This window comes from Squalius cephalus (assembly GCF_949319135.1).
Source record: "Squalius cephalus genome assembly, chromosome: 15".
Lineage (NCBI taxonomy): Eukaryota > Metazoa > Chordata > Actinopteri > Cypriniformes > Leuciscidae > Squalius > Squalius cephalus.
In genome coordinates this window covers 37,137,084-37,159,583 of record NC_137136.1, presented here as the reverse complement: position 1 = coordinate 37,159,583, position 22,500 = coordinate 37,137,084, and the positions used below count along the sequence as shown (strand labels likewise).

The window sequence follows — 22,500 nt, the reverse complement described above, 5'->3', positions numbered from 1 at the left end:
GGGGTAGGGGTAAGGGCCAGATAGCCCTTGAAACGAAGATTTTTCGGGACCACACTTCAAACGAAGGGGTATGAGAAATGTACCTGCATACACCGGCTACAGAGGCAACATGACTGCCAATAATCATTTTCTTTACGTCACATTCAATCTAGTGTTTACGGTCATGTTCTTCAAAGAAACGGTTGCAAAAAAAATCGTTAAAGTTCGTTAACAATATGACTCGTGTAAAAAGCAAAAGTTTGAAGCGAAGTGGACGTGAAGCGCCGCGCTAAACGCCTCATTGCGGCGCGCAAGACCTCCAGACGCGCGTAAACGCGTCTTAACATTGAAATCACTCGCGCCAGACGCTCTATTCGCGTCTCCGTTGTTTTCTGCAAACTTCAGAAGAAAAATGCAAAAAAATAGCTGTAACTCACGCAAGACTACAGCTGACGACGGCATCTTGGAAGTTTGTGATAAACATTGGCGCATCTCCTGTGACGTAGGCGCTAGCAACGACGTATAATGACGTGTAACGGTGTAGTAGTGGTGTCCCATTTCTTAGGGGAATATTTTAACCCCTACGCCTTGCCACTCTGTTTCAAGGGTAAGGGGTAGGCGAAGGGTTAGGGGTAGGCGAAGGGTTAGGGTTAGGCGAAGGGTAAGGGGTAGGCGAAGGGGTATAAAATAGAATTTGGATTGAGCCTAAATGTACATCTGTCATATTGGCTACAGAACATTATCATCAGAACATCATTATTGTGTGTTTGGGTCATGGGTTTTAATGGCGAGACTTTTGTTTTTGCAATCAGGCTCTCAAAAATTATATAAAAACTTGAATTTAGATTCATCAGCCAATATATATCGCAGCAGAATCATCAGGGAAGTCGATATTATGATCAGATTTGTTTTCACTCGCGTTTAACCAATTTCCAACTAGAAAAATCGTATATATCATTATATCATTTACAGGTAATGTGTGAATGTTTCTGAAGTCATGTTATACGAGGGAGAACAGCAGACTCGTCTGACATTTCATATCAGTGTTATGAGGGATTTTACTTGTGAACAGGCGCTTTCACACACACACACACACACACACACACACACACACACACACACACACACACACACACACACACACACACACACACTCACACACACGCACACACAGGGATTGTGCTGAGTTTGTCCCGCTCCTGCAGATGGGTTCAGCTGATGTCATTCGGCTGTTTCTCGCAGTAATCAGCTTCTGAGGCCGTCAGCAAACATAAACCCGCATGTGAAATGAAAAGCTGTGTGATTAAGGATAATGTTTCACAGGCCAGGAGGAGGACAGAGATCTGAGATCGAGACACAAAGGCACAGAGTGAGTGAAGAGAACAAAGACAGCGAGTGAACTGAGAGAAAGATCTCACCTGACACACACACACACAGCATGAGGACACACACTGAACAAGCCGGACCAGCTCTGATCCACACACACACATGTGATGCAGGACTGCAGATCCACACACACACACACACACACACACACACACGTGATGCAGGACTGCAGATCCACACACACACACACACACACACACACACACACACACACACACACACACACACACACGTGATGCAGGACTGCAGACTCACTCCAGAGAGAGCAGTTCACCGGTTCAGGAGCGCTGGGGGGTTTTAGTAGGAAGATGAAAAATTTGCCCAAAACCGATAACTGATAATTCTTTATATCTGAAAGCCGATAGCCGATATATTTGCTGGAAAATCTTCTTTCAGAGCCTGATTGCAAAAACACAGTTATGATGTTCTCATGATGATGTTCTGTAGCCGATATTACAGACTTGCGCTGCACATGTTGACCTGAACTGTATTTTCCTACTTGAAGTGATTTTCAATCATATTTCAAGCAACTCAAACCCGTCATGTTGAACATCTGAAGAGTCTCAGCTGAAGGAGATAACACATTATTCATCAGCTTTAATCGGGCAGATTTCCTCATCAGACCGATAACGATAACATTAAAAACGATCATATATCGGGCGAAACAATGAAAAAACATTGATAAATGCAGATATACAACTACTTTACTATTTATATAGTATTTATTTTAGGATGGCAACAGAAGTATATGCTTCCTTGATCTTTTCCACTAGTTCTGGTCTGCGGTTACACAAGTAACGGTAGTTTCTCCTCTAGGATAGACAACGATATATCTAGATTTTTCACATTTTTCTCAGCGCACAACTCACATCTTACACTTGTACACTTACACTTCTACACTTACACTTCTACACTACTGTAAATGACACACAGTCCCCCAGGCTGATCCCGACAGCACACGAGTCTCTGCTGAACTCCACAGGACAGCTTCAACAGGCCATTACTTTATAAGCGGTTAATGTGAGCCGGCCGGACCGGTTCCCCGTGTGAAGAGCAGTGCAGCATCAGATGTGCTGATTACTGAAGCCCTGAGCACACACCAGCCTCTGTTCTCTTCTCAGCGCTTCACAACAACGACTTTCTCAAGTAACACAACCATAAAACCACATTATATCTAAACACAATGTGTTCAAAAACCTCCCAATACACAGACTTGGAGAACACAGATAACAACAATACAAACTCTCCTGATAGTTTCACTTCACTTAAAGCCTTGATGGATAATGCAGTATAGAGGTATTCATAATGTACGTTATAATGCATTATATCTTTTCACAAGTAGCTGTAACCGAAGTTAAAACCATTATAATATTGGCAGATTCCTTGTTACGTCTGAAATTGGTTGTTTGTCATGCATTATACTTTCTAAAGGTGTAACGACGAGTGTTAGGATTGAGCGCGAGTGTATCAGCCATATTCACACACTCCGGCTGTCTCTATGACCTCAGTGGAGGAAACCAAACACACACACACACACCCACACACACACACACACCCACACACACCATAACCGAAACACACACACACACACACACACACACACACACACACACAGACCATAACCGAAACACACACACACACACACACACACACACAGACCATAACCGAAACACACACACACACAGACCATAACCGAAACACACACACACACACACACACACACACACAGACCATAACCGAAACACACACACACACACACACACACAAACACACACACACACACACACAGACCATAACCGAAACACACACACACACACACACACACACACACACACACACACACGAGCGGAAGGCGTGTTCACAGCTCTTTCTGAAAGACAGTGTAAGAATAGTCAGCACACAGAAAAAGCATCTCCAATATGTCATTCATCATGAGTTAATTCACATATAAATGATCCTGAACCTGATGTTTAAAGTCACCATGAAATCAAAATGGACAATTCTTAATATTTTATGGGATATCGCAGTGTTTATTATAAATGATTCATCAGTGCACATCATTATTGTGTTAAAAATGTTGAATGAGAAGAACTTCCTCTTGCAGCATCTCTTCTCTGATGACGAGGGCGGGGCTTTAACCTGTCACTCACACGAGATCAGCCAATAGCAAACCACAACCATCCAATCAGTTCCCCACGGACTCAATCAAGCCCCGCCCACATTTGCTCTTGTTCCTGTCACTCGATATGAAAAGACGAGTGTAACTTCCCTTTCATGCAACTATAACCTCAGACTCTTCCACAGAAGAGGAAGTGTGTGTGACCTGCGTGTGTGTACTTCCTGTTCCTGTTCAGATCTCCGCCTCTAACTGGCACTGACTCCTCTGACGAACAGCGGGATCATGTGTCGTGCTCTTCTAATATGCTGATCTTGAACTCTGACAGGGTTTGTGTGGGATAGTTTGTATTAGTATGGGATAGGTGATCTTAAGGGGAAAATTAAATAACCGATACTTTGTTCATCATGTTTGAAGGTAGAGGAAAAGATGCGTTCAAATGAGTGTGTGTGAATGAGGACTGAGCGCTGTCAGAACACACACATCTTCCACGCACGTTTCGCTCATGTCACATTAAGTCATGAAAACATTATTTTTGAATGCTCTCTGAAGATTCAAAACTTCAAGCTTTTTAATGGTTTTAGATTGTCACAAAGCCAATCATCATTTATTTCAAGAGTTTCAAGTTCACTATGACGTATATTTGAATTGCTCAAATATCTGATCAGACTTAACACTGAGATGCAGACTTACTGTACTAACTGTAAGAGTCTCACAATCCAAAGCCAATCATAAAGAGCAAAGCTTGCATTCTCATAACCTAAAACACAACCGCACCCAGATGTACATACACACACTTCTGTATTTCTGAACGGTTTCGTGTTGAGTTTCAGGCTGAAGAGAGAAAGATGGAAAGAGACGGATGCTGCGTTTTTACATCACACACTGTATCCTTCATTTGCCATGGAAGATAATCTTACAAATTACTTTAAATAAAAAATAAGTTGACCATTTTTTATTTCAAACACATACTTTATTCATCAGATTTTTGTTAGTTTAATATAAACAGCCTTCATATTTAAAAAAACCCAAAAAAAACATTGAAACAGTTTTTATATGTAATACTTTGGTCATTTTTCAAAACTCTTCACACAATTCTCAGAAAACCAACTTTGAGCTTCACTTAAACTACCAGTTCGTTCATGTCTCAAAAGCAAGCAATGTTTTCTTCTGTTAAACGAGTGCATCTCTGCTGTTTAATCCTCACTGACTGCAGTGTGTGTTACTGGAATGAATCAGATATGAGAGTCCATCTTCTGCTGATATCCCAGACAGCATCACAGTGGGGCCGGATGTGGGCCGGATCTGGGCCGACTCTGTGATGCTGTCTGGGATGTCCCGGCGTCCGGGAGGGACATTTGATCGTGTGGATGGTGGTCAGCTCCTCCTCCGTGAGGGAAACACTTCCTCTGATCCTCTGTGAGGTTGAGGAACGGAGAGTAGAGCGGCTGGGATGGGCTGCAAACCCCTCGTGACTGAACTCATGCCACACTGTCCCATACAGTAATAACCCATGGCTTATTCCTCCTCACTGCATCCCTCTCCTCCCCAACCGTCCCACAGAGATCATGCAGGAATGAGAGGAATGTCCTCTTCGCAGGGTTTGAACCAGGTTGAAACCAGCCTGATCCACAGAGATGAATAAGTGTGTTTGCTGGCCTTCGATCTCCTCGACTCTCTGAAGTAAAGCCACAAGGCAACATCAGAGTAAGGCTATTACAGTAGCAGACGTCACAGCCTGAAGTTGGTCTCTGTGTGCGTTTGGTTCTGTTCAAAAATCATTGGTTCCTGAGTTGCTTGACTTGTTCAGAGTTCCTCTCAAAACTGCTTCATCCTGACCCAATGTTTATTCAGGACTGTAAAAGAGTTGTGATATGTAATGGGGTCTGTCTGTAATCTCAGTGAGTGTTGTGCACTTGCTTCTGATGCCCGTATCATCGAGTGCAGTTTCCTGAACATCAGCGGACATCCTACCGCTGCCAAAGCAGTGACACGCCAGTGGCTTTGAAGGCTTTGCTGTATTTACTTCTGTAATGTGCATCTCTTATCTCTTATCTCTAACCCAGCAAGCAGTTTTGCGTTTGAAAGACGTCTAATAGCGTCCAAACGCGGCCCTGACGTCTAGGCTAAAGCAAGGCAAGGTTTGTGCTGTCAGTGAAGGGTTAATGGACGTCTAAACCACAGCCCGAGAGTAGAGGCATAGAACATGTCAAAGAAATGAAACAAACACCTTGTAATCCGGTGACTTTGCTCACATGATGGAAGATCAGACGGCTTGCAAGTTATTTTGGCAAAAACGACATGTAACTAAACTCGAGGTTATTTTGGCTAGAAGTGTGTTACTCACAGCTGGACTACAGCGGGTCTGTAGTTAACCTAAATGGAGAAATGACGGCTATTGCTTGCTGGGAAGTATTGAGAAATGTGTAAACCAGAATGGAACTTTAGAAATCATGAAAATGCATTAGAGCTTTCTAGGGATGCACCGATACACACATTTTGGCCGATACTGATAACTGATAATTCTTTATATTTGAAAGCCGATAACCGATATATTAGCCGATAAATCTAAATCCAATTTTTTATGTAATTTTTGAGAGCCTGATTACAAAAACAAAAGTCTCACCATTAAAATTCATGACCCAAACACACAATTATAATGTTCTCATGTAATGTTATGTAGCCGATATGACTTGAGCTGCACATGTTGCACTGAACTGTATGTTCCTTTTTTGAAGTGATTCCAATCATATTTCAAGCAATTCATAACCATCATGTTGAAGCATCTGAAGAGTCTCAGCTGAATGTCTTAGCGAGTGCAAGTGTAGAATGCGAGTGATTTACTCACACCTTAAAATGTAAATTAATTATTAACACTTGAACAGAAATGAGAGCAGATTTCTACAAACTGTTAGCTTGGCAAGCCAGACCTACATCAAGATGTTGAGTGTATGAATGCAACGGCCAATCACAGGCGTATCTGTTGAGTGTATGAACGCAACGGCCAATCACAGGCGTATCTGTTGAGTGTATGAACGCAACGGCCAATCACAGGCGTATCTGTTGAGTGTATGAACGCAACGGCCAATCACAGGCGTATCTGTTGAGTGTATGAACGCAACGGCCAATCACAGGCGTATCTGTTGAGTGTATGAACGCAACGGCCAATCACAGGCGTATCTGTTGAGTGTATGAACGCAACGGCCAATCACAGGCGTATCTGTTGAGTGTATGAACGCAACGGCCAATCACAGGCGTATCTGTTGAGTGTATAAACGCAACGGCCAATCACAGATACAGAGTGTATGAACGCAACGGCCAATCACAGGCGTATCTGTTGAGTGTATGAACGCAACGGCCAATCACAGGCGTATCTGTTGAGTGTATGAACGCAACGGCCAATCACAGGCGTATCTGTTGAGTGTATGAACGCAACGGCCAATCACAGGCGTATCTGTTGAGTGTATGAACGCAACGGCCAATCACAGGCGTATCTGTTGAGTGTATGAACGCAACGGCCAATCACAGGCGTATCTGTTGAGTGTATGAACGCAACGGCCAATCACAGGCGTATCTGTTGAGTGTATGAACGCAACGGCCAATCACAGGCGTATCTGTTGAGTGTACGCAACGGCCAATCACAGGCGTATCTGTTGAGTGTATGAACGCAACGGCCAATCACAGGCGTATCTGTTGAGTGTATGAACGCAACGGCCAATCACAGGCGTATCTGTTGAGTGTATGAACGCAACGGCCAATCACAGGCGTATCTGTTGAGTGTATGAACGCAACGGCCAATCACAGGCGTATCTGTTGAGTGTATGAACGCAACGGCCAATCACAGGCGTATCTGTTGAGTGTATGAACGCAACGGCCAATCACAGGCGTGTCTGTTGAGCACATGAACACAACGGCCAATCAGAGATCTGATCTTCTTATAGCCTACGGTGAAGTCGCAATGTAAAGAAGAGCCCGATGATGCGCTGAACTGATATTCATATTGCTAAGATATTCAGAGTTTGTAAGTTCCCAGCATGCATTGCAGCATGAATAAATGATGTGTTTACTGTTAAAGGATTATTGTTTGCCTCATTTAAAGAAACGCTAGTTTTCTGTCAGTATTGTTCTGTGTAGTGATGTGAGGATCTGATGTTGTGTGTGCAGAATAAGGAGAAGGAGCGGATGAAGGCGCGTGAGAAGGAGACGAAGGAGCGGGAGTCTCGGTTCAGCAACGGTCACCTGTTCACCTCTCTCAGCGTGTCCGCCACCACCCTCTGCTCCGCCTGCAACAAGAGCATCACCGCCAAAGAAGCGCTCAGCTGCCCCAGTGAGTCCCACACACACCACACACACACACCCTCAGCATTACACCAGAGTCCCACACACACCACACACACCCTCAGCATTACACCAGAGTCCCACACACACCACACACTCCCTCAGCATTACACCAGAGTCCCACACACACCACACACACCCTCAGCATTACACCAGAGTCCCACACACACCACACACACCCTCAGCATTACACCAGAGTCCCACACACACCACACACTCCCTCAGCATTACACCAGAGTCCCACACACACCACACACACCCTCAGCATTACACCAGAGTCCCACACACACCACACACACCCTCAGCATTACACCAGAGTCCCACACACACCTGGCTGCGCCCTCCTACACACTTCCGCTCAATTTCATTTTCCTTCAGTACTACGTCTGGGACTGCTGTATATTCTTAGGTTTCCAGAAATCAATTTTTTGTAGGACCAATCAGCGAACAGAGGGAGTGGCTGAGAACGATGACGTTGATGTAGTGTGTCAGTTTGATTTGGAGTTCAGTAATGGCAGCGGAGAAAGACGTGAGAAAAGCTATTCGGTCCGTTGTTGCAAAACTGCCGAATATACAGAAGTTAAAGCCGGAGCAAGAACAATGTTTGCTAAGTTTTGTTGGTGGCCATGATGTTGTGGCCCTCCTCCCCACGGGGTTCGGGAAAAGTTTGATTTTCCAGCTCACTCCGCTAGTGTAGCATGTCTGGAACGGACTCTCTAACACAAAAGACCACACCACCACTCAACAATGAGATCCAATGGGTTTTTTCTTTTAATCTGTTGACAAAGAGAATAAAATAATAAATCTGATTACTATGTATTAATAAGAGTATTAATGTGATGTATCACAAGGAAGATTATAAATGTATAGTAATCAGATTTATTATTTTAATTGCATGTTTTATTCATTTATTTTTGTTTAAGTTTGGTATAGCCTCAGTCTACCTGTGCGCGAGGCTCATGAGCACACGCAATGTTGCTTCTCTCCGTGAATATTACTGTGTGTACACGAGAGAGAGAAGCTGATGCCCTGTTGATCCACTGATGATCTCTCTTTGTCAACAGATTAAAAGAAAAAACCCATTGGATCTCATTGTTGAGTGGTGGTGTGGTCTTTTGTGTTAGAGAGTCCGTTCCAGACATGCTACATAATTTGGTGCCGTGACCCGGATTCGAGACCCGCACGGAGCGGGGTGTGAAGGGCCCGGTGAGAGGGGTTACATTGGTGCCGTGACCCAAGTGGGAGTGAGGTTTAGGGGGGTGAGTGTAACAGAGGCCAGCTAGTAGTTGCTGTGCGAGTAAACCTCACTCCTCTGATCTCAATAGGCGCTCTAGCGACAGACGCTAGAGGCTGCAGTCTTTAGCCTCCTTGTTAGAGCGCCTGACTCTCATGCCGGAGACCCGGGTTCGAGTGTTTGATCGCGCCCGCGCCCGCCGACACACAGACACACACACACACACACACACACACACACACACACACACACACACCAACCATATTCCAGCATTGCAATCTTGACATTGCAGCCTGTTCATTATAGCCATAATAAAATAGAATAATAAAATAGTCAACCTAACATAAAAATTCCACTGCTCTGTTTCTCAGTACTAGGCTACAATTCGTACCATTTTATGCGTGTGAAGAGGATGATTTTTTCCGTTGATATTGGAACGTGAGTGAAGTTCAAAGCCTATGATAAAGAATAGTTTAGCATCCAAATACATCGCAAATGTTGAAACATTTTGATTCTAATTAGAGAGTTACGTGAGCCTAACGCCGCTTACTTTCACTTTCGCTTATAAAGTATTTCATTTTGGCTTTAGTTATTTTTTCATTCTTGTTCTGTTCTGAATATCATTACATTTAAATGATTTGTTGTTGAATATGTTTAGTGTATTTTTTACCACATTTTATTGTTGCGTATATTGGTATAGCCTATGTATAATAATACCGCGAAATTCAGTGCGGTCAATATTACCGTTTATGGCCGAAATAGGTAAATATGTTCATTTGGTTTTTTTGCCTTATGTGTAATTTATATGAAAAATATTTTAAATGAAAATACAGACACTTTTAGGAAAAGTCAGGTACCAGCAGGATTGTATTTATTTTTTCAACAAAGTTATTGCATATATAAAATTCAAAACGGTCAAAATGACCGCCATGGCAGTGCTAGTGGTGAATGAGTTAGCTAAGGCGAACGATAGGGATGCAAAGCCGATAGTTGTTGTCGTCTCCCCTCTTGTTGCACTAATGGAGGACCAAGTGAAGGAGGCAGAAAAGTTGTTTCCGTATCGCGCAGTAGCCTGGTGATCACTGTACAGCATTTGCGGCAGATCCGAAACGACCGCAGCGGCGTATTGTTGATGATTAGACCCAGCTTCGACAGTTGACTGAATACATCACTGTCCTTAGTGTCAAATATACATTTAAAATTTACAATTGTTCCTTGAACTCTTAAATTCGATGAACAAAACCTGCAGCTCTCGTTGACAGACATCTTATTCTAAACATAATCCTCTGATCCTTCGGACTTGTTGTTTCCGGCCGGTTTCGGCGCATGACATACGTCACGACCACACGTTAGCGATTGGCTATGGCAGATCCTGAGTGACTCTGGGCAGATCCAATAGTTTTGAACTTTAACAGAGAACCCGCCTACAAGGAAGTAAACGTTTCTCAATGGAGAGAGGCCAGACGCTCTGGACAAATGAAATGTACGAGAGTCTGGTAGAACCAGGCTAGCACACACCAGCTTTAACTGTCAAAAATAATATGTGCATAAATCAAAACCATAGTTGCGTAATTCTTAAATTACGTAAGCGTAGCATCAGTTCTGTCAGGTCACGTTAGCCAGGCTCTCGTCAGTGACTCTCAGCTGATCCTGGACCTGTGGGAATACGACTCAATCACTGTATCATATATCAGCTCCTCCAGCTGTAGCGGATCCTCCTGTCTCAGTCAGGGTTTGTTACCCCCCCCCCCCCCCCCCCCCAGCTCCTCCTGTCTCAGTCAGGGTTTGTTACCCCCCCCCCCCAGCTCCTCCAGCTGTAGCGGATCCTCCTGTCTCAGTCAGGGTTTGTTACCCCCCCCCCCCCCAGCTCCTCCAGCTGTAGCGGATCCTCCTGTCTCAGTCAGGGTTTGTTACCCCCCCCCCCCCCCCCAGCTCCTCCTGTCTCAGTCAGGGTTTGTTACCCCCCCCCCCCAGCTCCTCCAGCTGTAGCGGATCCTCCTGTCTCAGTCAGGGTTTGTTACCCCCCCCCCCCCCCCCCCCCCCCCCCCCCCCCAGCTCCTCCTGTCTCAGTCAGGGTTTGTTACCCCCCCCCCCCAGCTCCTCCAGCTGTAGCGGATCACCCCCCCCCCAGCTCCTCCTGTCTCAGTCGGGGTTTGTTTATTAAGCAAAATGAATTCCGCTAAATGACAAAAAACACAGTAGTTAAATAAAACACAATTAAATAAAATTAGCAGCTAGCTAACGCCAGCTTGCTTTGCTCTGGTTTTCCTCACTCCAGTCTAAACTAAAGGATTTTTTAGGTCATTTTTCTACACATATACTGAAGATTATTAAGGCTAAATCTTGCTAAGTGGAGTGAGCCCACTTGCGCTCTCATTTCAGGTGTTCTGAGTAAATGATGGCTTTGATTTATGCACATATTGTTTTTGACAGTCTCTTTATTCCATTCTGCTGACCTTTGACCTCACCATTAAACGCTTCAAACCCTGACCCTTCTCAGAGAAAAGCTCATCACTCCTTCTGTCATGATTCACACACTGGTGCAAACACAGAAGAGAAGTGTGTGTGAGACTGTCTTGTAAAAACAGAACCTGAGAAACTTGTGCTGTAATTTGATAAACCATTAAAATGTAAAAATAAGGAAGTGGTGTGGAAATGAACCCGATATAGCGTACAGTGTAGATCTAGAGGATGCGGACCTTATGGCGTCATAACGCACGAGTGATCAGTGAACAGATCTGATCTGAGAGTGAAAGCCTTGTTTGCTCTGCTCATCATGTGACCTGATCATGACCCTTCAGAAGCCTTGAGTTCACTCAGATGAACCATTCTAGTGCTGAGGAGTGATGCATTGTGGGTAAGGTTACATCACTGCTGATACCAGAGGAGAGGAACTGAACTCATCGTGGAGTTTTTATTTCCACAATTTTGATGATCGAGGGAATTTCCACATTAATGGTTTCATAGAGTGTCTGAATGACATCATCCTCCACGTGTGTGTGTTGATCTGATGACATCACAGCATGAGCAGACTGAGCTCTTCCTCTGTTGTTGTACAGAACGAGGTCTTTTGTTGTGTTGATGGTCAAACAAAGCCCCCCCCCCCCACACACCCCGTAATCTTGAGTCTGAGGGGCCGAGGCTTTATGAAGATTAACACACAGTCTGTCACACACTCAACACATGCACATGCTCTCACACACACACACACACACACACACACACACACACACACACACATACACACACACACACACACACACACACACACACACACACACACACACACACACACACACACACACACACACACACACAGACACTCACGCCTGTAATCTGGAGTCTGAGCGACCGAGGCTTTATGAAGATTAACACACAGTCTGTCACACACACACACACACACACACACACACACATACTTGTTTTTGCTACTGGGTGGGGACACATGACTACATGCAGCCTGGTGGGAACCACCCTTTCTGAGTGGTCTATAGACAAGGCAGAAACTGATCCACACTCCATTTACAACTGTTATAGCAGCTATCACTTGTAATCTTGAGGCTGAGCCCCAGAAGACTGACCTGAAATTTTACCAACTGCTGGGGACCCCGTCAGGTAGAAGGTCCTGGAGGGGACCTGTGACGTAATGTTTTCATATGCTAATTAATGACATCACTGTGTGTGTTTAAAAGGTTACCAATGGGGACCTCACCCCAAACTTCTTAAATTAACATCATACAGATCAACAGGTGCTCCCAGCTACCACTAAGGTTGCCAACCAGTCCGTACTAACCGGGATATCCCGTATTTTGGGCTTAATTTGTGTCCTGTATGTGCCCTCCCTTGACTGCTAACCAGTGACTGATAAAACTGCAGAAGTGCTGATCACTACACCTGTCATCATGCAGTCACAGCCACCCTCATGCAGAATACTTTATCAAAATCAGAATTGTTATCATAACTGTTTGAGGAAGGCTGTATAATCCACTGACAACTTCTCGCTCCCACCTCACTGTAAGCGATGTTTGCGCTAAGACCAATTCTGCCTGTATTCATTTTAGGAAATCAGTTTTGGCAAATACAAACAATGTGATTATTTTTCTTGAGTACAACATCCAGCCGTGCAAGAAAACATGCAATCTACGTTGGACGCGATTAATAAGGTAAGCCATCTTTCACTAATGTTGTAAAATGGAAAGAGAGAGAAAGAAATAACATTTGAGTTGCATATTCTTTTCCTTGGACCTTAATCTTGAATATAAGCACAACTGTTCCATATTTTTCGTTTCTGCAGTAGGCAAACCTAGCTACCACTAATCACATCCGTATTGCAAATACATTCAAATCCAAATCAATTGCATTCAAATAAATTGTTCTTTGACAAAAGTAGTTCTGACTAAACTTTATTTGTCATTTCTCTTATTTGACAAACATTTTGGCTTTGTGCAGCAGTTGAACAGTAGAAATATTGAACACATTTGACTAAAGTTCTTTTGTCTAAACCGACAATAAAGTTTTTGCAAAAACAAATTATTCCATTTTTTTTTAATTTTCAAAAATCATGTTGTGGTGTTAGTTAACTATTTCTTTAACCTAGTCAGAATAACCCAACTATAGTTTGACACATTAATTGTAATGCACAATGGATTTTTTTTCATTGTGCATTCCAATTAATGTGTCAAACTATAGTTGGGTTATTTTTGTTGGGTTACATGATTTTTGAAAGTTGTCAAAAACAGAGTTATGTTTTTCAAATATACTCTTCAGGTTAAACTCAATTTTCCTTATAACAATTTTTTTTTCAGGAGAAGAGAAGAGAAAAGAGAAGAGAAGAGAAGAGAAGAGAAGAGAAGAGAAGAGAAGAGAAGAGAAGAGAAGAGAAGAGAAGAGAAGAGAAGTCCAAATGCAAAAACTTTAAAGAGATCTCACTGTACAAATACAAGTGCAAAAACTTCTCGAACAAAAACAGCAAAAAATGATCTTTTAGCACCTAGTGCTTGACTTTCCTGAACAAGAAAAACTGACCTGAGACATGATTATTTATTTTTTCTTTTCTCACATTCCCTCTTGAATGCTGCGATTCGGTTCTTGATATAGAACTTGACTGATTCCCAGGTTCTGTGTTTGAGTAATACCGGCGCTGACCTGATGCAGTCTTCACACTGCCTTTTCCCCGGTACCCTGCCAGATGTGATGCAGTCCAATAATTTGTTCTCGACTGCCTTCACCTCCTCTTCTGTCCACTTTCTTTTTGGGCATCTTGACACACCTAAAAATGACAGTAATTTTACCTCAACTTTCAAGAGACAGTGTTTCACCTTACCTTAAAAGGCTGAGTGTAGAGTAAAAAACAGAGGTAATGTACACTAGAACATCTGCATTCAATACCAAGTAGAGGAGTACCAGACATTACTCTTGAGACCTATGAGATTTTACTTTCTGTACAATGTAGCTCCTAGCTAGGTCACCAAGACATAGGTTAATAACAAGAAAATTGTACATTTAACTAGATTAACAGGAGCACTTTAAAACAATCTCCATCACAGATTTTTGAAAATGTGTAATGTAGCTGTATGTGAATGTATACTGACCACACATCATCAATAAAGAAAAAGTTGACTCTGTTTAAGTCGTTTTTAGACTGAATCCTATTTCGCAAAGTTCAGAGGCCACAAGGTAACAAATTCGCATAATGTCTGCCTACGTTCTGCATGGACATCCCACAAAAACTTAAAGCCCCAGACACTATGGGTGCTTGTCAATATCATTCCTCGTTTCCTCGGTCCTCCGTTCTCCATCCTATGACCCAGAAACCAATCGAGTTCAGCCATCTTGTAGGACATCTCAATTCTCTAATTGCACCGCGAGGATCGAGGAGTGAGGAGGCTTCCTGAGGAGTCTTGAGCGAGGATACGTGGGTCTATCCTATGCGGAAGTGTTTTATCGACTAAACGTGACACACTCCTCCCCCTTCAGATATAGTAATTTACCTTTATATTTTCCCTTTGCAGTGTAAATAATGTCATATATTTAAACTGTGCATCTTGCTTTGTTAATAATTATTATGAATGCCTTAAATAACTAACTTTAACAACATATGGGCAGATCCCTTTAGCGCAGCTGATGACGCTTTGAAGTGACGCTTGAGTGGTCAAGAATATTCCAATATTCCTCCTTTGATTCCTCCGTCCTCATTTCCTTTCCTTAAATCCTTCTCTCGCGAGGAAAGGAAGCAAGGAAAGGGAACGAGGATGCAAAAATAAGAAATGAAAAGCACCCTAGAACTCATTTGTGTGGATAACCAATCACAACAGACTGGGCTGTCTAACCAATCAGAGAGCAGAGCAAGTTAGCAGTGCAGTCCTAACTCTTTACCTGAACTTGAAGGACTCTCTCTCTCCTTTGCCGAGAAGGAACATTCTTCTGGAAGATAAAACAAATAACCATTTCAAAATTTTGCTACACTGTAAACAAAAGCTTCAATAATGATGATTATTAATCATCATTATTGAAAAGAAAAGGTTCCAAAAGAAAAGGTTTGACTTTACCTGTAGATGATGAAGGGGCCTGATGACTCGAAGACTTGCTGCCAACTGAAGATTTCTCTGAAGGGAAGAAAATAAGACTTAAGAACTTTACACCATTATTAGCATCAGACAATGGGATAGTGACCCCCGACATTATCTTCTCAACTTTAAACTAAGAACTAAGGAAAGGTTTTGAGCAGGGGAGTTGCCAAAGCCTGCTTGAATGCTGTAGGAAATGTTCCAGAAAAAAATGAAACATCACGTGTGATTGTTGTCACAATGGTAAAAGTTATGGCTAGTAAGAATGGGGTCCAGAGGACATGCAGTAGGATGGGCACAAATCAGTGAGCAAATGATGGAAGTGATGAGCAGGGAACTAGTTACTAACGGTTGCCCTTTTTTTCAGTCAAGAAAAAAAAAAGCAATTACTACTTTCAGATGGTGCCAATCACCCATGGGTGAGGCTGGTTGAGTGAGCAGGTTTGGTGAATAGAGGACAGTCTGTCCACACATAGCTCTGTCCAGAGCCCAGTGTAGAGCAGAGGTGACCAGTGAGAAGTGGGTGGGAGACAGGATTAGGGTTGGGAATCGAAAATCGATTCCGATTCTGAAATCGGATACTTAAGATAAAGAATCGGATACTTATTATAAAATTAAAATTTCGATTCCTCGTTTCGATTCCTGGGTGCATTTTTTCATCTAGTGATCTGCCAGGACCTTATGTGGTAATGCAAACATCAGTCTACAAGATAAATCGCATTTTATAATGGATGGAGGTGGATCTTGTAAGGGTCAGTGGTGTTTATGCACATATCATAAACAGATTTATAATGTATTTACTGTATTTTTCATTGTTTATTTTATAATAAATACAAACAGTAGATATTCAGTCACTTAAGAAAGAGTACTATGAAGTTGTGAAGAATGTCTGAATTAAATAATTGAGGTGCTTAAAATCTGTGTATGGATATACATGTTAAAAAGTTAGAGCAGAGGGTTTTCTTTTAAATTCAAAAGTATAGCTTTAATTTAAAGTCTGTTTGATTTTTTTTTATAACATGCAGGAGAAAAATAAAAAAGGCAAAACAAATGTTTTAGTTAATAAAAAAGGTTAAAAAATAAACACCTTTAGAGGAAATGTCAGGCATAGGGGGCCATAAACACATTAGTTTGGTTGTGCTTTATCTTACAGTAGTCTGTGATTAAGTAAGCTCAATTTATTTAAAGGTTTGCTTTTTTTTTTCCATAGACTTTTGTGACTTTTCATAAATTCTGTACTCTGTAGCATGCCCTTCTCAATGTAAATAAACATGCACGTTGCACAACATAAATTTGTGTTTATAAAGCATTACATTGTATTTATTTATTTTTTTAAATGGTTTGAGTGACGCATGTGCGTAAGGAATTAAAAGCAAGCAGAATACAAGTGTTTTCAAAAGCTAACTCAGTTTTTAAAACCAAGCTCAGAATCAATAAATAAATTGATTTGTTGAAGAGAGAATTGCAATGAAATGATTTTTAGTTCAGTTCAACAGTTGTCTTTATGATATTGAATTTTAAATATTGAATAAGAGCAAGTTACAAATTAACAACACTAATGTAATGAAACTAAGGTTTCATATTAATCATATACTACGTAGTGTTTTATATTAAAAGAAAAACAAATGTTAATTTAATTGAGTTTCCTGTATCACAGGCCACTGTCAGATAAAGCGCAACCAAACTGATGTTTGTTTTACGGTGTGTATCGGTGGTGTCATCTCCAGCAGGAGCGGAAAAGGGGCATTATGAAATGAACACTTACCACTGATTTCTTTGTAAACAGTGATTGTTTGGCTAGGAGCTTGGGAACATCTGAAGACACAGAACTGTCTGGATTTTCCTTTGAATCCGCCTGTTCAGGTTAACAGAAATAGTCAGTTGTCAAATTCTTACGATAACTCTGAATTAAAAAATACATAAATAAGTGTTTTACCAAGGATCCTGTTTCACACATCTGTTGTAAGTTAAGTATGTCCTGCTTGAGGGGAGATGGGACCTGATCATCTGGGGCCTGGGAGGGCATGGTGGGACAAACACTTGATGTTTCTTTTGCCTGAAATAAGAATCGAAAGCACAACTGTAATCATACAAATAATTTAGTCTCACTTTGCAGCTTCACATGCTTTAAGAAGTGTATAGTGGACGTGATATATGATTTTATTTGATATTTAATTGTCTGTCTTAAAGCTATGTCGACAATAGTTTTGTACATATGTTCATATAATCAAAAACAAAATATTTTACATATGAACAAAATTTCTTAACAATACGACGTGAACAACTTAACCGCAATATTATACAGACTAATGTGTCCAATGATTTAGGCTACTTCCATACATGAAATGTTAAAGTAGGTAAATTAAAAATAAGATCAAATAATAAAATTAAAATCACCTTCTGTCTAGCTGTTTGTCTCCTGGCACACTCATCATGATGCTTTCTCAGTCTCGTGATGCGACGCTCAAACCTGCTGTTGCTTCGGTTGGGTTTATCTGGTCTGTGCCAAAGGCAAAATAAAATCGTTAACACATACTGTACACCTCATTAACTCACAATTAGGCCACATGTGCACATACGCACAGATGTGCCTTCAGGTTAATCTTTTCAAATAGACCTATTACAGTACGGTCAGACTGCACTAACATTTATGTACTCGGTACATGACCGCGGTAAAGTTAGTTTGATGTTTGACATTCATTAGACATTCGGTTTCATACCAATTAAACTGTTTGCGGCCTTTATGTTTTTAGCTCAAATTTAGTCAGATGGACATAAATATATGTCCTTTATGTTGCACAAGGCTTAATTTAAAAAAAAAAAAAAAAAAAAAAAAAAAGAATTAACCATCTAACTTAATTAAACAATTAAACTACATGACATTATACTATAAAACCAATACTAAAATGTTCAGAAAAACTTCCCTGTAAATGCACAAGACTCTGTTTTTGGAATTAGCACTTTATGGGTTTTATAATAATTTTACAACTTTTAATGTATAAAATAATATTAATTAATTAAACAACAGACAGCTCCTTTTGAGATAAAGGTATCAAATCAACTGTAAAAAGCTCTAAATATTATCCCATCATGCACAAAGCTTTTTTTTTTTTTTTTCAGAATATTCCTTTGTTTTTATATACAGTACTGAATCTGTATTTTTGATATTTAACATACTGTGCCCACTTAAAATATAAAGTATTTTTTACAGTTGATAAATTATAAAATAATGTTTGTACTTTTTTTGTTGTTACTTTTATACATAAAGGTATGCCTCAGTGACAGCTCTGTACCTTTTATGTGAGTGTAGGAGCCTAATAAATAAATGTAATTTAAATTAATAAAAAAAAAGAGATAACACTTAGAAGCTTTTGCATCTCAGCTCTTCACATACATGTAACCCATTTAAATCCAATAAATTCACCAATTTTGGCCTGAATGTAGCAATAAAGTGAAAATTCCATATTAGTATATTTGTAATCATATTTTGTAATTGCAATTTTTACCTTTCTTATTGTTGTATTATATTTTTATTTTATTTTATTTCATTTGAATTGTTGTTTTGAAACCTTTATTTCAAACTGTGTCAGAGTTTAATGAAATTAAGTGGGTACAGAATATTAAACATCAAAAATACAGTTTCAGTACTGTATATAAAAACAATAAAGGATTCTGAAAAAAAAAACAAGTCTTGTGCATGACAGGTGATAATATTTAGAGATTTTTACAGTTATTTGATACCTTTATCTCAAACTGTGTCAGAGTTTAATGAATTTAAGTGGGTAACGTATATTAAACATCAAAAATAGTTTCAGTACTGTATAAAAACAATAAAGGGATTTTCTGAACAAATAAGCCTTGTGCATGACAGGAGATAATATTTAGAGATTTTTTACAGTTGATTTGATACCTTTATCTCAAAAGGTGCTAGTGAAGTTATATTAGGCTATTTCATACATTAAAAAGTGTAAAATTATTATAAATTAATAATTAAGGTTAATTTATTTATTTATTTTTAATTAAGCCTTGTGCAACATAAAGGACATATATTTAACGTTATGTCCATCTGACTAAATTTGAGCTAAAAACAAAGGCCGCAAACAGTTTAATTGGTATGAAACCGAATGTCTAATGAATGTCAAACATCAAACTAACTTTACCACGGTACATTGCTGCCTAAAACTATTATTTTACCGAATAATCATGCAAATCCGAACGTAAATTACCACAAACCAACACGCTTGTTAGTTATAACCTTGGCCCGGCTAATTGCCTAATGACACCTTAATTAGAAGCAGTACTTTACTCTGTTTAATGATCTACCTCATCATAGTACGACTATAAACAGAATTCAAATTTACCATGATATTAATTTTTCTATTACAAGTCTTACCTTAATTTGTCCATGATGCGTCCGTAGATGTTGTCCGCGTCGTCGTCGTCTCAAAATGGCTGGTAATTGATTCCGCGCACTTCAGCTAGTTATGAATAAAGATGGCTGCCGCGCGATCGCAGACGAGAGGGGGAGGGGTGGTCGCGATGGGGACTGGCTATGTCCGGTGAACACACACTTCTGGAGATTTCCATCAGGCAGCTAGGCTACTGACGCTCTGTCGTCGGTGCTCTTTTGTTTACACCCTTACATTGGCAAGTTGATTATGTTCAGGGATTAGTAGCATTTCAAATATATGTATTTAAAATACAAAATACTATTTTGTTTTTAAATAACTTATTTTAATTTAAATACATTTAAACTTACTATTTTTGTATTGTCAAAATATTAAATGTATTTAAATACAAATGACATTTTTCTAAAGATACTTAAAAGCTACAAATTACAAGTTGAAGCATATTTAAAATACATGTAAATACCAAGATTAAATATAGGCCTATTTACACGCAAAAGCATTTAAAAACAAAATAGTAATTTGCATTTCAAATAAATGTATTTGAAATACTGCCCAGCTCTGATTATGTTTTATGCCTGATCCAAAACAAGGCAATGAGATCTGTGATCTTTTGCATACATTCCTTTTTCAAAATTGGAAAAAAAAGTTGGATTTTATTTTTATTCAAATTTGTATTTTTAAATGTTATGCTGAATACCAAAATTTAAATAGATTTAAATCAATTTAAACTATACATTTTATGGACACAAAATATTGTTTTTATATTTCATGACATGGGCCCTGCAGAACACCTCAATAACACAATGGCCCGGTTTCACAGACAGGGCTTAGACTAAGCCAGGATTAGACCATAGATCAATTAGGACATTTAAGTAATTTTTATAAACATGCTTAGAAAAAAACATTACCGATGTGCATCTTAAAACTAAAAAGGCACTGATATATTTTTAAGATCAGTCAGTGCAAGTTTATTTCAGTGGAAACAGCTCAGACTTACATTTTAGTCTAGGACTAGTCTTAAGCCCTGTCTGTGAAACCAGGGGTATGACTGTACCCTCCTGCTCCTGTAAAACAGTCGGATACACAAGCCAAATACTGTCACTATACTGAACCCAACATCCCCTGCAGCCATGTGGAACTCTCTTAAAAGCACTTAATGTGAAAATGCTTAGGCCCGGTTTCATAGACGTTACTGAGCTTAAGCCAGGACTAGGCCTTAGTTAAATTAAGATATTTAGGCAACTTTTACAAGAATGAAACATTACTGGTATCTTGATATAGAACTATGACACTGACGTATTTTAAGATGCAAGATATTTTCAGTTGAGACGGCTCAAACATGCATTTTAGTCTGGGACTGACTTAAAGGAATAGTTACCTAAAAATGAAAATTCTGTCATCATTTACTCTCCCTCGAGTAGTTCCAAACTTGTATGAATTTATTTGTTCTGCCCGACACAAGGGAAGATAATTTGAAGAAAGTTTGTAAGCAGGCTGTTTGGGTCACCACTTCTGTATTAGAAAAAAAAAAAAAGGCCTACTATTTGCAGGTCTTCAAATTTGGAAATTAAAACCCCAGATGAATACTACCACAACATATCACACCGTGTCATTATTTATTTATCAAAAATAAAACCAAAAGACGTGTGACAAAGTTAGGACACTGTTAACATTAACGGATGACCAGGAAGTGAGCACCACTATAAAAGCAGATGTTCAGGCAGTTTGAGTGTCTGGAGCCTTCAGGTGTGTGCACTGTCAGCTCTGTCAGCTTGGACATTTTCTAGAGTCCTAGTTGTTCCAATCGTCTTCCATTATGGATAATGCTTCTGTCAACCTTCAATGCAGCAGATTTGTTTCTGAACTCTTCCCTAGATCATTGCCTTAACGCAAGTCTGTCACTGAGCTCTACAGGCAGTTATCTTGGTTTTTGCTCTGATATGCATTTTCAGCTGTTAGACCTTTTCTGAGAGGTGTGTGCCTTTCTAAATCAGACTCATTCAAATGAATTTGCCACAGTTTAACTTCACTCCAAGTGTAGGAACATCGAGAAGCAATATGGATGCTCCTGAGATAAATTTCCAGTGTCCCAGAAAAGGGTACTTTTTACATACTTATGCAGCGGGATCTTTTCAGTTTTTTATTTCCAATAAATTTGCAAAGTTGTTACAAACCTGTTTTGTGCTTTGTCATTATGGTGTTTGAGACGTAGATTGATATGGAAAAAAAAAAGTAATTTAAAGCAGTTTAACATAAGGCTGCAACAAAACAAAATGTGGAAAAAAAAATGAAGGGGTATGAATAATTTCGCAAGGCACTGTATATTAGAATAGAGTTGATCTCATTCATTTCCGCTGGCCAAAAAATATTTTGACTGTTTTAAACAATTCAAATTAAAGTAACTTTATGAAGTTTTATGATAAGGTGTTAGCTATTTTAGTGTAAAAACGAATAGGCCTATATATTGCAGTG

At 40.1% G+C, this 22,500-nt stretch overlaps 2 protein-coding genes across 3 annotated transcripts in view; one reads left to right on the top strand and one right to left on the bottom strand.

Annotated features, from left to right (window-relative positions):
- Positions 1-22,500, top strand: part of arhgef2b (rho/rac guanine nucleotide exchange factor (GEF) 2b) — a 56,967-nt gene that overhangs the window by 2,905 nt on the left and 31,562 nt on the right. For both annotated transcript variants that reach the window (XM_079895081.1, XM_079895080.1), the window contains exon 2: positions 7,646-7,808. In XM_079895081.1, coding sequence (XP_079751207.1) covers positions 7,646-7,808 — 163 coding nt within the window. The remainder of the gene's footprint in view (positions 1-7,645; positions 7,809-22,500) is intronic.
- Positions 13,913-22,500, bottom strand: part of LOC307172594 (uncharacterized protein) — an 8,714-nt gene continuing 126 nt past the window's right edge. Inside the window, exons 1-7 of the mRNA XM_079895109.1 lie at positions 20,013-22,500; positions 18,017-18,119; positions 17,556-17,675; positions 17,385-17,474; positions 15,602-15,658; positions 15,429-15,476; positions 13,913-14,322 (exon numbers count right to left, since the gene is read on the bottom strand). The exon at positions 20,013-22,500 is cut by the window's right edge and continues 126 nt beyond it. Coding sequence (XP_079751235.1) covers positions 14,278-14,322; positions 15,429-15,476; positions 15,602-15,658; positions 17,385-17,474; positions 17,556-17,675; positions 18,017-18,119; positions 20,013-20,026 — 477 coding nt within the window. The 5' untranslated portion in view covers positions 20,027-22,500 and the 3' untranslated portion in view covers positions 13,913-14,277. The remainder of the gene's footprint in view (positions 14,323-15,428; positions 15,477-15,601; positions 15,659-17,384; positions 17,475-17,555; positions 17,676-18,016; positions 18,120-20,012) is intronic.